The 17,540-nt window shown below is 34.9% G+C and overlaps 1 protein-coding gene across 1 annotated transcript in view; it reads right to left on the reverse strand.

Annotated features, from left to right (window-relative positions):
• The window catches only part of apolpp (retinoid- and fatty-acid binding glycoprotein apolipophorin), a 117,726-nt gene that overhangs the window by 20,458 nt on the left and 79,728 nt on the right, over window positions 1-17,540 (reverse strand). Inside the window, exons 33-38 of the mRNA XM_083138159.1 lie at window positions 14,638-14,814; window positions 13,339-13,482; window positions 7,933-8,098; window positions 4,942-5,126; window positions 3,473-3,702; window positions 1,544-1,854 (exon numbers count right to left, since the gene is read on the reverse strand). Of these exons, the coding sequence (XP_082994285.1) occupies window positions 1,544-1,854; window positions 3,473-3,702; window positions 4,942-5,126; window positions 7,933-8,098; window positions 13,339-13,482; window positions 14,638-14,814 (1,213 nt within the window). The remainder of the gene's footprint in view (window positions 1-1,543; window positions 1,855-3,472; window positions 3,703-4,941; window positions 5,127-7,932; window positions 8,099-13,338; window positions 13,483-14,637; window positions 14,815-17,540) is intronic.

Genomic DNA, 17,540 nt, shown 5'->3' on the forward strand with positions numbered 1-17,540 from the left:
AAGTATTGACGCCAACAGCATTGATGTCAAATATTTTCGCATTTTTACATAGGACCACCTATCTACTAAACAACACCGTGAAAAGAGTTGTCGTTCATGGGCAGTAAACTACCATATGCGATCTTCCTTTGTTCGTAGCTGCAAGTTTCAACTCGCTCAGTTTCGAGTGGGAGACGTTGTTGTACGTGTGCACGTGCGTGTGGTATTTCCTGTGAATTTTGAGCTGTTGTGTTGGTGTTCTGAGTTGATTTTGTGTGTGAAACGATGCCTTACAACATATTGAAGCCTGGTGATACTGAGCAGGTGATTGCCTTGTTTAGAGCAGGCATAAAAAGAACAGAAATCGCGACACAAACAGGCGTGAACCTGAGAACAGTGCAACGTTTGGTGAAACGCTTCAAGGACGAAGATGGGGTCAAAATGCCTTGCCCAAAACCTAAGTCTGGTCAGCCTAGGAAAGTGTCTGAAAAAACACTGCACTTCATGAAAAGGCAGAAAGGAACCAACCTTCGTTAACAGCTAGGGAACTGACGAAAAAATCCTCTATTGCTTGATAATGTGTCCCTCCGGACAATTCAGGAGAAGATCCATGATGACTTAGGGCTACGCAGTTACAGAGCTCGCCCGAAACCTCACCTTACAGAGAAGCATCGTAAGAAAAGACGGGATTTCTGTAAGAAATACAGTACCTGGACTGTCCATGACTGGAAAGAAGTTTTGTGGAGTGATGAAGCCACTTTCTTTGTTACTGGTAGTGGTTCCAAGCGAGTATACCGTTCTCCCGGTGATGATACCACCCTTCCTCAGTACACACATCCAACTATAAAACACCCTCCCAGTATTATGGTCTGGGGTTCCTTTAGTTATGGTGGTGTAGGAGAGTTAGTTATTCTTCCTAAAAACCAGACCATGAATTGGTACTCCTATTTTGAGCTCTTAAATGATGTTTTGGAAGTGTCCTTTGAAAAAAGTGGAGCATCTTTTTTTATGCAGGATGGGGCTCCTTGTCACACAGCCAAAAGTGTGGTTTCATGGCTCAAAGATGCTTGTGTCCCTTATTTTGATGATTGGCCAGGACAAAGCCCCGACCTCAACCCGATTGAAAACGTGTGGTCTATCATGAAGCGACGTTCAAGGAACAGGGGCACATCTACACTCCTTAAGCTAGAAGCTGCCATAAGGGACATTTGGGTCAATATGCCAGTTAATCTCCTCCAAAACCTGGCTTTGAGTGTTCCAAAACGACTGACAGAATGCCGGAAGCATAAAGGAGGGTCGACAAAATACTGACTACAAGGTGAGTAGTACAACATTGATTTTGTTGTTTGTTTGGTGTATACATCTGTTGTGGTTCTTGCTTTCACTAGTGTGGTGTCAAAACGTTCCGCGCAGACTGTATATATCTGCCCTCATTCTAACCTTACATAGAATTTTTACATAATTTTTACAGTAATATTATGCTAACTATATTTCCATTTGCCAGAATTAACAGTGCTCAGTATGCTCCTATATATATTAATAAAGATAAAAATGATAATCTTACTTCCGACAATGTCAACAATATATTCAATGAACTCTCTAAAGTATTCGGCAACACCCTTAAGTTCTTCAATGGCCACCTGGAGAATCTGTAGCCCGATGTCAGCCAACTTAATAGCGATGTCAGTTGCAATGCTGCTCAGACGAACGATGATGGAACGAACTTTTGGTGCATATTGCTTGTATGCTCTGATGGCCAGTTCTCTCACATCACCAAATCTTTCGTAAGCTTGTTCTGCTGTTTCAATAATAATATGCACAGATTCACTGATGAACACACGGATCGTTTCAACAATTCCTCCTGCAATTTGACGACTGAAAATACACAAACATATAAGTTTAGATATCAGTAATAACAATTAAAATGTGAAGGTTTTTGCTTGTATTTGAATGATAATTATGTAATAATGCATTACATTATAATTATAATTTCTGATTTTTTTAAAATTTACTTTAGAAACCTACAAATGTTGATATTAAATCCCAAGGAAGAAAGTTTTCTACAGGTCATATTTTAAGTATTATAATCTGTAGGCATGGGACAGTACTCTACTGGTATCAGCTGATATAGGCATATCAGTGAATCGATAAAATTATTGGTTATTTTACCAATCCAATATATCTATAAATATCTTATAATTTAGTGCGAAATTCTGTAATTTTGTTACTACTTTGATGGATAATCTCCATGCCCTACTTTTTAAAAAGTAAATGTCAAAATATGCAACTTTTTGCATTGCAATCACCTGTTGGTTGATTTGGTGTTTTAAGTAAACTTTATGCACAGTAAGGCTAATCAGGACTGGACCTACAGTTTAATGTGGAATCCGAACCACTATGTTCTTCCACCGGGTATCGAACCCTTGACACCTTGATTACAAGGTGACGACGCAACCACTGCGCCATCGGGGAGGCCTGCAATCATCTGTAAACACACATTTATTAAGGTCAATGAACCATTCAGGTTCTTCAAGGACCATTTGGAATTCTATGTTGGATTGGTAGAATATTGTTTATTGGTGTTGTTAAATTTTATATTGGTACTTTATCAGTATCGGCCAAAATTTCATATAGTCCACATATTTATTAAAATCAGTACGAAATTTGCATTAATTGGTGCCAACATTAAAGCTCTCAGATTAAATGAATAGTTTTGAATTATTGTTACACAATTTCTTGCTTATTGAGACTGCCTAGGAATAAAACTCTGAATAAACTAGACAGAAAACGTAGTACGTGTGTATGTATCATATTACAGCATTTATAACGTTTCATTATCTTCAGTTTTTATTCTGTTTGATCCAACAATCTACATTAATTCTCATCTTCACAATTAATCAAAACAAGCAGGAAATAAATATTAAAGAATAAAATACAAATAAACCTATAGTTGGAAATAATAATCAGCGGAATTGTGCTTTTGCATGTTTCCTGTGCCTATATTACAGGGTGAGAAATGAAAGACAGTTTTATACTTTTATCTTCCATTTCATTGAAGTTAACTTATAGAAATATGTAATATTTATTTGTTTTAATCAAACAAGATTTCAAATACATCTTTATATACACATTTTTTGTTACATACAGTATCTCATATTTTGTATTTTTCTTAATTTTGCGTTGTTGCTCTCCCAGTCTTGGAAAATTGCTTTGAATAATGAAAGAATGAGTTAAAAGAATTGATGATACTCATGCCAAGACCAGAACTCAAGCCAGGAAATTTTGTGATTGGATCATGAGTCTTGTCGTAATTATTCGAAAAGAGGAAAAAAAAAAAAAAAAAAGAAGAAAGAGAGCCTGAGTCGATAACTAAGGGTTTTTTGACCACTTAGATGGCTAGATTACACTCCCAAAACAAAAATCAAAAAAAATCAGAGAATAGTCCTTAATGGATGAATTACAGTATTGAAGATGAAAAGTATCAAATACTCACATGAGACGATAAACATATGCAGATTTCTCCTTGATTTCTTGTATAGCTTGATCCTGTTGAATGTTTCGCAGTTGTTCATGATATGAAGTTAATACTGGTTTCAGATTGGTTTGTGCTTTAGCCAGGGACTCCAAAATTGTTGTAACCTGCTCTGTCAATTCCCTTAGTAAAGCTTCGGTGACAGTCTTAGCTTCACGAGAGATGGACAAGAGTTCATTGCGTGCGCTTTCCTGCAGGGGGATAAAATTGTATTAACAAATGTTCAGTGGCTTCGACTTCAACAATAATTGTTTTGTCAAATAAATAACTATTTTATCATATAATATCCACATAAGATAGTGCTGCAGAAATGTTTTTGACTACTTTTATAATTAATATAAGGAATTATCTGTGAAATAATTATTCGCTGCAATTGATTTATCTATACTGTACCAAATCCCCCATACAATCCTATTTCTTCACTTGTTCGCTGAGTTGGCATGGGCTACATATGTATCTGTAGGTAGTGGCCATTTCGTGACTCAAACATGTGACCTATTGACACCCCACCTGGTATGCTTATTGTCTTTTGTCATCCTGGCTGAGTGTTGATGGACGTTGAACCCTCCGAATCTTACTTCTGTTAGCCTACTATGCAATATGACCATTCCTAATATACTTTTACACATTCAAATATTCTTGAAAACAAAAAAAAGCAGGTTGATTTTTCAGACTGAAGTATTCTGATATTTCTTTATTCACTTTTATTAGAGTAGTATTTAAGGCAATTAAACTTTTAGTGCATATATATTAACAATAATGGAAAATGCAAATATATGATGGAGGAAGAGAACTAATGTGTAATAAAAAAGAAACATAAATTGAGGCATTGTGGATATGAAGGGCGAACTCAACATACATACATTTCCAGGAAAATGCATTTCAAGTTGTGAGGTCCAGGGCAAAATCAACAAAAACGTCGTAACAGTATATTGGAAAGATTTCCTGCATGATTTCCAAAGTTTTTGTTGAATTCGCCCCATTTCTCACAATTTAAAACGCATTTTCCTAAAAATGTACGTTTGTTGAGTTCGCCCTTCATATCTGCAATGCCTCAATTTAATTGCTGGAAAAGGCTGAATTATAAAATGATAAATCTTAGTCCTGATTTTTCAACCCTCAAGAAATTCCAAACTCAGTATCTATTTGAAATCTAGTGTAATTATAAATAAAATTATTATAATATATGTATTATATAAAATAAGAAATTTCCATACACATTAAAAGATTGTTCATTCATAGATTCAATGTTATGTACTAATAACAGTAGCAAAAGTAAGTATACTTGTGAAGAATTACAATGAACATTTCTCACTAATATAGTTGTTTTTTTAAAAAAATATAGAATGTGGGATGCTTGTCTGTATGCACACACATGATCGTACAGTAAAATACAGAGCACAAATCATGAAGAATTCAATTCAACTTACCAAAATGTTTCCCACTCTATCCTGGGCAAAATCGAACTCGGTCTTCAAGAAGTGGGATTGTTCCAGAGAGATGAGAATCTTCAGGAGTTGGTTGGTCTCTGAACCCAGCTTTTGGACTGCCTTCAGCTCAATTGCCTTGCCCAGCTCAACTCCACCAGTAGCCTGGAGTAAGTTCTCAGGTTGATCTGAAGAGAGGAAAAAAAATGGTTCTAGAAAAACTGACTGCTATAATGTAATTCCTCTCACAAATGTGCCAATCAAATGATATAAAATACTTTCAGGACAGACAGTGCATGTAGTAACTAAGAAAAAATCTCTATACATATTTGACAAAAACAAGGAACACAGGCAACACATATTTCTACTGACACTAAACAAATGTTATAACATAATAAAGACAGAAAATTGCCACTTAAGTTGGATGAAATTTATTTGTGAGGTATCAACACATAACTTCAGTAACTTGTAGTTATTCAAGATTTACAGCGTTTATATCAAAATTAGTATTTGTACTTGAACAACGTTTGTAGGAATTGTTTGAATTAACACATTCCCACCCCTAAACGACCCTGGTTGTTTTAAAGTATGTGCTTGTATTTGCCAATAAACAACTAAGGTCGTTAAGCTACGGTGCCCATTTTCCTAGGTTTTTTGGCATTTTCTCCCCCATGTTGATTGACAAACGAAAATGGGTTTACCACATGACTTTGGGAGAGGTCCGATGCAGTACCCGAGAGTATGTTCAGGGTGCCAAATTACTGAGGGCTCCAGGATCGAGGGTTCCTATCCGCTGAGCTGAAAAAGTCTACGAAAAAGTGCCATTTTTAGTATCCAGGGCACCATTTTGTAAAACTTGAAAATTTAAGATGGCGGCCACATTTTTTTAAAATAAGGTTTGATTCAGAAATTGCCTGGGATTGCCTTTTAAAAGAACCTCCCAGAGTTGGGCATGAATGTATTAAGATATTGAAGGAACTTTGTTTTTAAATCTTGTTAATCAAGCTACATTTTATTGACATTGTTCGAGGTTTGAAAGCCTTTTGCATGACCAGATTATACTAATAGAACCCTTTCCTTTGTTCCTCCCCCACCACTTTGATAAAAATAGAAACAGAGAGACCAATTGAAGATTATACAGGGTTAGCCTAAAAGAAATATACACTTTTAAAGTTTTACAGAAAGAAACGTTTTAATAATAGGGCTGAAATGGGTAGTTCTTTGCCATACCGTGTTCTAAAACGATGCTGTACAACAATAACAAAATTTGTTTTCCAAATTCAAGCACACAGAAAGCCTTTTCAACCTGGCTAGGGGCCATATTGCTCAACTGACATCAAGGGTGTTCATGTGATGCTGACGTCACGAAAAGAAACTAAAAGTGGAGGTCGTAAACTTGAAGACTTTCTCTATACAATAGTACTAAATGCTTTCTGATGTAACAAACAAATTTCAATTTATAAAGCATTTAAACTGTCTATTTCTTTTAGGCTAAACCTGTATCAGTGGTGTAGCGCTGTTCTCTGGGGGTCCCCCTGGAAGGAAAATATTGGGGGGCCCCCTTAGTGGAAAGAAGAAACATCGAGATGATGCCAGAGTGGAATGGACACACAATAGTTAGCAACCCCCAGTTGTAAAATGAATTAACTTTAACCATTCCTTCCCATTTTTTGTCATCGACTTAGGCTATATATCAGTTTAGTAGTTTGACGAAACTAAATCAAGGTTGTCTGAATCTCTGATAAATAACTGGATGAAGAAATGAGAAATGTTTTCTCTTACCTCAATGTGGTGGCACAGCCAGGATTCTTTTTTAAGGAGGGTGGAGGCTTCACATAGCCAACTATTTTCTTCATGGTCGTTTGTATTTTTTGTTCGAAACGTTTTTCTTATGTAGGTTACATATAATACACATATATTTAAAAAATACTGTTTGGGGAAATTGTTTAACGGATAGTAAACACTCCTTTTTTGGACTAAGAGGTGGACGCACCTTCAGGCAACAAAGCCATCCTCTGGCTATGCCAGGCCAAGATTCAACGTACGAGACGCTCACATTACGCTTCTAATACTAATAGTGAGTTATATACTCAAGCAAACTTATCATTTCAGTTACGTGGGTTGAACTGGACCTCTACATTGTCAATGGTGACCTAATGTAAAAGGGTAAATTGCAATCTGCTGCTAAGATAAAGAGGTGGACTCAAGTCTTGAGAGAGAAAATTAAGCAGCGACTGGACTTTATTCACTCAATGAAATGCTGATTGGAGGGATTGGAGCACTTTGACCACTGCATACGTTGTATACCACTGTATACGTTGTATACCGTGCGTGGCGAAATTGGGCCTACTGGACCTAAGGGCAAAATTGCCCCTGGGCTCAACATCCTGAGTTTTTGGGCCCCTTTGAAGTAAAATGTAATAGGCGTGGACAATGTGGGAAATTTATCTCATACTGAGGCTTGGGGCGTCCCCATGAGCATACTTGGTGGGAAGTTACATTTTAAATATCACGTAATATTACTGGTAATAAAAAAGGTCAAAAATTATGAAGTTTGTTTTTTAGGTATTGTGCAACAATAAGGCATCGACCGGTTGAGCAATTGAATCTTTCCACTCGATTCAGAATTGTACTACACAACACAATACTACGTTCATGAAAGATATGTAGCTATAAAGGTATGAGATGAGAGAAGTTTCTATCGATTGCCATCTATGAGCAAGTAACTTAATTCTGAATTTCGGAGGAGACCCATAATGTCAAGTTGCCCGACCCCCTCTGGCTGAGACAACACACCACTGCTTATTATCGCAGACGTCGTCATATGATATGTTACCGGGAACCAAATTTCTGTTTTGTAAATTCATTTTTTTAATAAGCAACAGTAACTAATGAATTTCTGGGATTATATAAAATTTCAGGATCGCGGGGGCAGCTGCTACGCCACTGCCCTGTATAATTGTGTTGCAAGGAAACAGCATTTGCCTGACTTACTTTTCCTGTAGATGCTGTATGAGAAGCTCTGCAAGTCATTGATTTCACCGTGAGCAACAGCAGGTTGGATGCCAGCAATTTCAATATCAGCGTTCAGTTTCTGAAGGGCACTGGACAGGTGGATGTCAGCATCAATGTGTGCCAGTTCACCATTAGGTCCATAGATCTGAAAGATACAAGGAATAAAATACTAATGAGCAATTAGTACCATTTCACCATAACAAAATCTGATATCTGAAATTCCACCAGCATAATTACAAACAAACAGATAAAAAGCAAATTTGCATTAATTTCTGTAGTTATTCAATAATGTTTGAAAAAATTGTAAAATTTACAAACAACCAGCCCTGGCTTCGAAGTAACAATTTTAGGGGCATTGCCAGGTGGTGTGAAAGGATGCTTCCTACCGCTTAATTTTCTTCTGCACCCCGTTTTCAAAATGTATTTTCAACAGGAAGGAGTTATTAAGTTTTACAGCTAATGCACGTTAAAGAATACGCATAAATATAATAATCAGGGACCTTCCATTTCATCAGCTGAACATAACAACCTTATTGGTATTCAGTCAATAAATCAATTTTAAACATTCTTGACATTAATTTATTTGGTAGAAGAGCTGTTTTTATACAAATTTTAGTGATTTTAACTTGACTTAAAAGCTATATAATGAATACGTTATATCCATATTCATATAATTATTAATTGACCCATTTTAATAACAATATTATTAATAGACATATTCATCTTATCAATGCACTAATTATCAATTTTTATAATTATTATTACATGTTAGGGACTTGGTTCAGATTCCTTTCGAATTATAGTTTTAGATACATGCCTGCATGCATGATTCACATTTTCATTCATTCATTATCACACCCCTTAAATTTTATTCCACACCCCCACCCCCTCAGCACTCCAAGATGATTAATTCTGGCGCTACCATTGCACATGTTAACAATTACAAATCCTAATAATTTTCATTGCTACTCAATCATCAGCATCATGTGAGAGTGAGAATGGTGCCAGTGTATTGCTGGATATTTATTTTAAACACTGATTTTCACAGCATTGGCCAGGCTACAGCCCAGATGGTTCTGCAGCCTATAAATTCACATTCCAAAAGTAGGATCAAGTTACATGTTTCCAGAAAAGACATAGCACATACAAGGTCAACCCATAAAGAAACCGAACTGTCAAAAAAAAGAACGAAACCAAATAAAAAGGGGTACCATATTCTGGCAACACTGCAAAGAGCTATATCTAAACTTCCCGTCAGTGCATGTTTCAACCTCTTACAGGAAGTCGGTATCGGGGCAAGCATGCGCAGATGCAGGTCATGATGTGCAGGCAGCATACAAAATATGCACACCAAGATGGAACAAAGTTACAACATAAAATTTTGTTACAAATTGGGTAAATCGTTTACCGAAATGTTACAGATGATATGGGCAGTGTATGGTGATGCAGCATTATCAAGAAACCCAGGTGTATGACTGGTACAATTGTTTCAAAAATGAAACAAAAAGACAGAGTGTGCAGTGGAAAGGACAGTTCTCGGCCATAAAGAGAAAAGCACGGATGTCGAAATCGAAGACAAAGGTGCTGCTGTTCATATTTTTTGATTCCCAAGGACTGATCCACCATGAATTTGTCCCTGAAAACCAAACAATCAATCAGTGGTATTACAAGGAAGTGCTTGGTCGACTCAGAAACAGGATGAAGTAGGTTAGGAAGGACCTATGTGATTCTGGCCAATGGTTTCTGTTACACGATAATGCTTGGCCTCATACCGCATTGTCTGTACAACAATACCTTGCTAAGCATTCAGTGACAGATCAATCACCCTCCATATTCTCCGGACTTATCGCCCGCTGATTTTTCTTTTTTCCCAAGCTTAACATGGCTATCAAAGGGCGAAGATTTGACAACATCACGGACATTAAATTAAATGTTACTCGTATTTTGTGAACACTTACTGTCAATGACTATCAACAGTGTTTCCAAGACCTGTACAAACGCTGGTCAAAGTGTATTGCCTCCTCTGGTGATTATTTTGAAGGTGATCAAGTCATTTGAAGGTAATTACTTGTTTTCTTTCCTTAAAAAAGAAATTTGGTTTCTTTATGGGCAAACCTTGTAACGGGTGTCCCACTAGCTTTCGAACCCGAAAAAAACGTTATAACTTCCAAACAAACATACATAGGAAAATGAAATTCACAATACACGTACCTTGTTTCAGGCTAAACACGAGACAGGGTTGAAAATAAACGCACGCGTCAAAAGAAAGACGGTAGGTGGCACCATGGGAAGTGGTGAGTGTGGGGTAGTGTGATGCGCGAGTTCCTGCATCGCGAGGATGGATCGGTACACCGTACCAGAACGCATATATAACGACTTTGTCAGTATAATTCAAACTCAGTATCAGCACAATAGGTAGCTATGGTGCTATATTGAAAAGGAAATTTAAATTTACATATACTGATAACTTTATAATTATTATATTGATAAAAATATAAAAAAAAACTAGAAACAACAAAAATTACAATAGCATCAAATTATGCATATATTTACAAGAACATTTAAAAGATATCAATGCTATACATGAAAAAAAATGTATCTTTGTTATCTCCTTCCAGGATAAAGCAAGTCTTTGTATCTACAATTCTGAGCTTCAGTTTTCGAAATTCATCATCTGATCAAATCACCTCCAAACGTAGAACATATAAGTGTCACTCTATGCGACCTTCCTCAAAGCAGTCATTGGAGGAACTGTAACTTTTACAAGCCTGCCCGTTAAGGAAGATGAAAACAGATACCTATTCACTGCTTCCAATTCAACATGGCATCTATTATACATATCAGTGTCATTCCACAACTTTCGAATCTTTATAAGATTATATCATATTCAAAGTTCATTCGAGTCATAAAAGGCTTCTATATAACTTAAACATCCAAGTTATTATAACATTGCCCAGTTTAATGCTTTAAAAGCAACAATTATTGTACAAATATATCACCATTCCATATTGCTCAATCTGTACTTATCTTTTTTTCATCCAGAGATCATTTTAAAGTCACAGACAACTAGTATTAGAGCAACTAGTTCAAGCCAGATTTTTTAGTATGAGTTATCTTCAATTGTTTTTGTTTTATATTTTTGTCCATAAGTGCTTAACAGCTTGAATGTTTGTGTAGTAAATGTACATATTTGCTCTGTTACAGCTATTTTACTATGTATATCACTATATACTTATCTAATGATTACAATTACCATTTTTTGAATGTTGATACAAAATACCAAGTATGACATCATATTATACATTGAACAATTTTAAAGAGTTGACCTTTGTATATAAACCTTGATGCCAATGCAAATGTACATAATTTCAATAAATTTAATTATAAATTTGAAAGTATCATATCTTTCTTGTCAGAAAGAACACATATGATTTAAAATATTTGTTTTTCATTTTGTCAGTCAAAAATAACTGTTATGAATATGAATTCAGAATATTTCACAATTTGATAATTTTGTCATGATATACAAATTGGCTTTTTTAAACATCATATTTAATGGAATAGGTTTAAGTAGTAATTTCAGACATTTAATTGTATTATTTGAATAAAATTTTGAGCAATCATATGACTAAATTATTATAAATATTGCACAAATGTGGAACTTTGGACTTAGCCTAACTATTTTCATATGTTGTTATGACAATGTATTATTTTTATTGTCATACATGTTCATTGTAAAGAAATATTGGATATCGGGATCGTATCAGATCGTTCAACGTGAATTTGGACGTCGTAAAGGACCATTGAAGGTAGGAATTTGGTGTGCAATTTCCCGACAGCGTATCATTGGACCCATCTTCTTTGAAGATACAGTAAACACACAAGTTTACTTACACATCTTCAGTGCATTTGTGAATCAGCTGGACGATGAATAACTGTGTCGCGGTTATTTCCAACAAGACGGAGCGACATGCCATACTTCCAGCGTGTCCATGGCAGAAATTGAGTCCTTTTTTGGTGACAGAATCATCTCCAAAGGATTCTGGATGCCAAGATCCCCAGATTTGTCACCTCAGGATTTATTTTTATGGGGTTTCCTTAAAGGTTGTGTCTACAGAAACAAACCACGATCACTGCAAGAGTTGCGAAACAACATCGAGAATGTGATTCACGAGATCACACCGAAGACTCTACATCGGACTTTTCACAATATGGAACGCGGTGTATAAACATGTCTGGATGGCCAGGGAAGACACTGCAGCACCTGCTGTGACGATCATGTATTCAGCATGAAACAAGGTACGTGTATTGTGAATTTCATTTTCCTATGTATGTTTGTTCGGAAATTATAACTTTTTTTCAGGTTCGAAAGCTAGTGGGACACCCTGTAGAATGATGCATGAGTGCATGATCTCCCTCTTAATTCCTACTACTGCAAGGATTACTCACAATAAGAATAAACACTATACTGTAAGTATTGCATTGTAACTTTACTACGAAGACCTAACTGAATTTGGCATTACATTATTCTTAAGTACTCTTATGAGAAGCAATGGTGGTCTAGTCTACCATGTGGGAGACCTGGGTTCAATTCCTGGGATGGGTGATCTAAGGTAGGAATTTTTCCAGCCTTGTCCCTGCACAAAGTGGCTCTGGGGCTCACCCAGCCTCAGATGGGTACTGGAGGCAACCTTGAGGCAGTTAGAGTGTGGTGCTGATCACATTACCTCCAAAATGACCAAGATCGAGAATCACCTAAATGTGCCTTCTTGAAATTGTGCTACATGCATGGGAAACTTTACCTTAAGTACACTTATGAAAGCATTAAATTACTTTATGCACAAACAGAGGAGTTGTTCTATGTTCAGTTGTATGATAGAAAAGACATAGCAGAAGTCAACTACAAAATTTCAAATCAAATTTATTTTATGGATTGACTAGAATTTCATTATAATATTCCAGGAAAGGCAATTTTGCGCATGTAGAAAAGAAGAAAATGCTTGAGGATGGTTACTCAGTGGTTCTAGAAAGGGCATTGTATACCAGAGACCTGGGTTTAAGTACTTGACTGCTACATGCTCTCTGCAATTAAAATACCTGCCATTTATTAACACAAACGAATATTGTCCCACAATTCTGATGTAGAAATAATTAAAATCCTCATTTTTTATTAACTTACATCATATCTAGGCTCGACAGTGAGTATGACTTTTCTTCTTTTTTTTTTGCATCCATCACAGGGTACTAGAACTCTAGATAAGTCAGTAATTAATGCCAGTCCTATTCCTGATCAAAAAGCTATTCTTGCTATTTCTCTCAATATACTCTATCATCATCTGTATGGAACTGATGTTGAATTTTGCAAAAATGATGATAAAAACTTACGTAAAGGATAAATTTGTCCAAGCTGGATTCGTACAGAATGCCTGCCTCCTTCGTTCCATCACCATAGCGGATCAAGCTTCCGGCTCCAAGCACAGTCCTTCCAGCAGCCAAATGGTTACGAAGTTCAATGTCTAAGTTAAGACCCTGAGAGAGGAATAGAATATGTATTTTCTATTAATAACTTTAATAACCAGTGAATTTATAAACAAACTAATACCTTCTAACTACAGTGAGACTTTAATTATATTTTTCAGGGACACGTGGCTAAAGAATATACAATTTCGGAAAATAAAATATCATGAAGATAAAAGAAAATAATGTGAGAAAATTTAAAATCTGCAAATATAATCATGCTTCATTTGCATTAATTTATTGAGTGTGAATTTTTTTGATGATTTTATTATTATTCATATATTTAAATACATTTTGGACTTTATACAAAAAATGTGAATAAAAATATACAAGATATAGAAATTCTTATTCAAATTTGATGTAGTTCTAAATTATAGTGTTAAATTTTTAAAAAGTTCGTAAATGTTTTTAGTGACTTTAAAGTGTCTATTCATTTGTCAAAACTCACTTTTACTTTCAATTTCTCAAGCTGCATACTGATTTCAAAGTAATTATTGAACAATACTGTAATGATATAATATATTATAAGTTGGTCTATTATGTATCATTATACATTATGATATGCATGTTGTGTAAATGTTCTGAAATTTAATAGAACTTTTAGTCAGAACCATAATTACAATAATTCTGTAAATGCATTACATGTATAATTTTTTGAATTGCAAAAGATGTTTTCTAAATTGCACAATATATTCTCAACTAACATTACAATCTGATTAATTTTGATACATTAGTGAAAATTTAAAATAAACTTTTTTCTATGTCAGTTATTTATGTTGTTCTTCTATGGCTACTGTTAGTCACGATGATGAGGATAAATTATGAATATATAAAAAGGAGATGAGATAATGATATATCCATGCCTTAACCAGGGTTCAAACTTAGTAGCATGTTACGCAGATCGCTCTGCCACTGAAGCCAACTTGAAAGAAATTAAATGTGCAAATGACCAGTTAAAGCAATTAGGTGTGGGGGAGGGGGCATGGGACAGTTGCCCCCACAGTATGGCCTCTAATACTTAGCCTTGTCTACCAAGAAAAAATAAACTGTCCTACTCCACAACCAGTTTTGGCACCCAATTGCCACTACTGCAAATGACACATTATGATTTTCAAGCATCACATAAAATATGTGCATTTTTTTTAAAAACTGAAGATATGTACTCACTCTGCTCTTGATCTCAAATGTTGAAGTTAAGTTGTGAGCTCTAGGAGTATCTGCGTGGATTATTTTGGCAATGACGGAGATCTTCTGGTTCTTCCTGCTAAAGAGATCCAAGTCAAAGTTGGCGTCAAGGATGGTTTCTTGGCCTCCAAGATGTATTGCGCCCTTGCCAAGAATGTCCTGGGGAAAGAAAGAACAAAATTATATATTTCTTTACCACGTTGATCTTTCTAACAATCCCTTGAGAAAGTTCACTTGATGATAGGTTTGTCTTTGAATTTCTTTTTATTATTTGGTTTATATCGGGAAGATGAGTGATGATATAATGAAATAGATGAAGGTAAACTCACAAAGAACACCCATGTAAGGCTTGGATTCGAACCCGGGACCTCTGGCATTGTAGTTTACTATGCTAACTACTTCGTTATGAAAGTCGGCGATAATAGGTTTGTATTTATAAAGGAAATCAATTTTGTTGTTATTTACTAAACACATTTAATTATGGAACTAGTTTTCTCTTCCCCACACTTCCTTCAAACAAAATTCATACACATGTACTATTTTTACATAATTTCATCCTGGCCCAATAAGTGCAGACATTGTATTAACGATGTATTATTTGTCTTGTAGTTAATGGTTCATACAAGCACATAAACACAATTAATCAAACAAGAATAAATATCTGACGAAGGAAGCATGTGTTCTCTTGAAAAGTTATATTAAAAATTGTGTTAATGTGCTTGTAAGAACCATAAACCTTCCACAAGAAATAATAATAATAATAATAATAATTTTTATTGTAGAAACATATGAGAACATCACATGTATTACAATCGTCAGAAATATAACCTAGCCTTATACTAATAAAGTATATATAAATCTTACAAACAAACATCCCAACAGCATCTTAGAAAAGTAACACCACTTACATAAATTTAGTAGTTAACATTATTATCTTACAAGCATAACTATTTTACCTAACAAAATCAATTTCAAAGAATTCTTCTACCCTATATATACAATTATCAGTCAATATTTTTTGTACTTTTCTTTTGAATTTTAAAAATGGCGGTTGCCTTAAAGACAGAGGGAGAGTATTGTGAAACTTAACTGACATGGAGTAAAAGGTTTTTTGTGTCTTGTTGTAATTACATCTAAACAATCCTAAACAATCTCTATTTCTGGTTTGATAGGTATGTGAAAACCCTAACTCCTCAAAAATGTGAATGTTTTCTTTTATATAGAGCAGGCATTGGAATACAAAGATAGCAGGAGCTGTCATAATACCTAGTCTAACAAAATTTAACTTACAGTGGAAGACCACACATTAATCTTACACATATCTTTTGCAATTTTAATAACCTTTTTATTGAAGGCTGATGACCCCAAAGTAAGGTACCACAGCTTAATTGACTGTGTATCTGTGCATAATAAACCATTTTAGAACCTTCAAGCTTACACACAATCTTAACCTACGCATTAAATAAACCCCTTTGCTAACTCTGGATTCAACTCTACTGATATGATCCTCCAATTCCAAATAATTATCTATTAAAAATCACAAAAAGGTGACAGAATACCTTTCATGCTCTGTATTATGATTATTACTATTATATGTAAGTTCCAAGTTTTGGATCTTATCAGTGTTTATACAAAGCAAGTTAGCAGTACACCAGTCCTGAACAATATCGGAAGTAGATTTTAATGAGGACTCAAAAGATTATTAGAATCTGAGTTCAAACAGATATTAATATCATCAGCAAATAGGTAACTACTGACCGAGGGTGTTGAAATGTTATATGGCAAATCATTTATGTAAATAATAAAAAGAATAGGGGCCAGAATAGATCCTTGAAGCACTCCATGTTTAACAGGTAACACATTTGACTCCTTTTCTTCAAAAACTACTCTCTGAGATATCCCACTTAAATATGATTGCAAAAGTGACAGTGCTCCATCCTCAAAATCATAAAATCTTAACTTTTTTAGCAGAAGAGAGTGAGATACAGTATTGAATGCTTTGGACAAATCATAGAGTTTCACATTAACAACTTTCTTACTGTCTAACCCTAATATACAATTTTTCAAGAATGAGACAGCAGCCATAACAGTACCTAGCCCAGTTCTATAGCCAAATTGAGACTTACTAAATAACTTATTTTGTTCAAAATAATCAACAATCTGATTATTTAGGACAATCTCAAAATCTTTTGATACAACAAGAACCAACGAAATAGGTCTGTAACTATCAGGAAAAGACTTAATACCCTTTTTGAATATGGGTATCACTTTTACAAGCTTGAAATCTTCATGGAAAACACACCCAATAATACATGAATTTATGAGTTAAAGGTTCCTTTATAAAATTTACTCCATATTTCAATATGATGGAGCTTAAGTTATAACTATCCTCACATCTACTACTACTCATTTTAATGATTGCTCTTTCAATGTCTTTTACTTCAGCAACATGGAAATTAAAAGTAGTGGTAGGTTTTAATAATCCATTTAAATAAAAACTTGAATCATTATTACTTGGGCAAAATGAAAGTTTGTTCAGGATTGCTTCAACTTTATTAATAAAAAAAATGTTCTACAATGCAAGCAATATGTACATGCAAGAAACTAAAAGGTGTTAGTGATGGAAGTACCATAATTAAAAAATCTTATATGTGTTTTGAGGCAATCTTTATGTGTTTGTGCGTATAAATGTTAGGAAGTTTGTTATAGCCATAGTGATTCACTGCTAATCATGTGATAGGGTATATTCAGAATGCTGTGACAATAAGAAATAAAAATAATGTTTATATATTTGATTGATTGATTTGGTGTCTTAAGTCCACTTTGTGCATAGTAAGGCTAATTGGGAGTCGACCTACAGTTTAAAGTTAATCTGAACCACTACG

Source organism: Lepisma saccharinum, chromosome 16, assembly GCF_977018435.1.
Source record: "Lepisma saccharinum chromosome 16, izLepSacc3.1, whole genome shotgun sequence".
Taxonomy (NCBI): Eukaryota; Metazoa; Arthropoda; class Insecta; order Zygentoma; family Lepismatidae; genus Lepisma; species Lepisma saccharinum.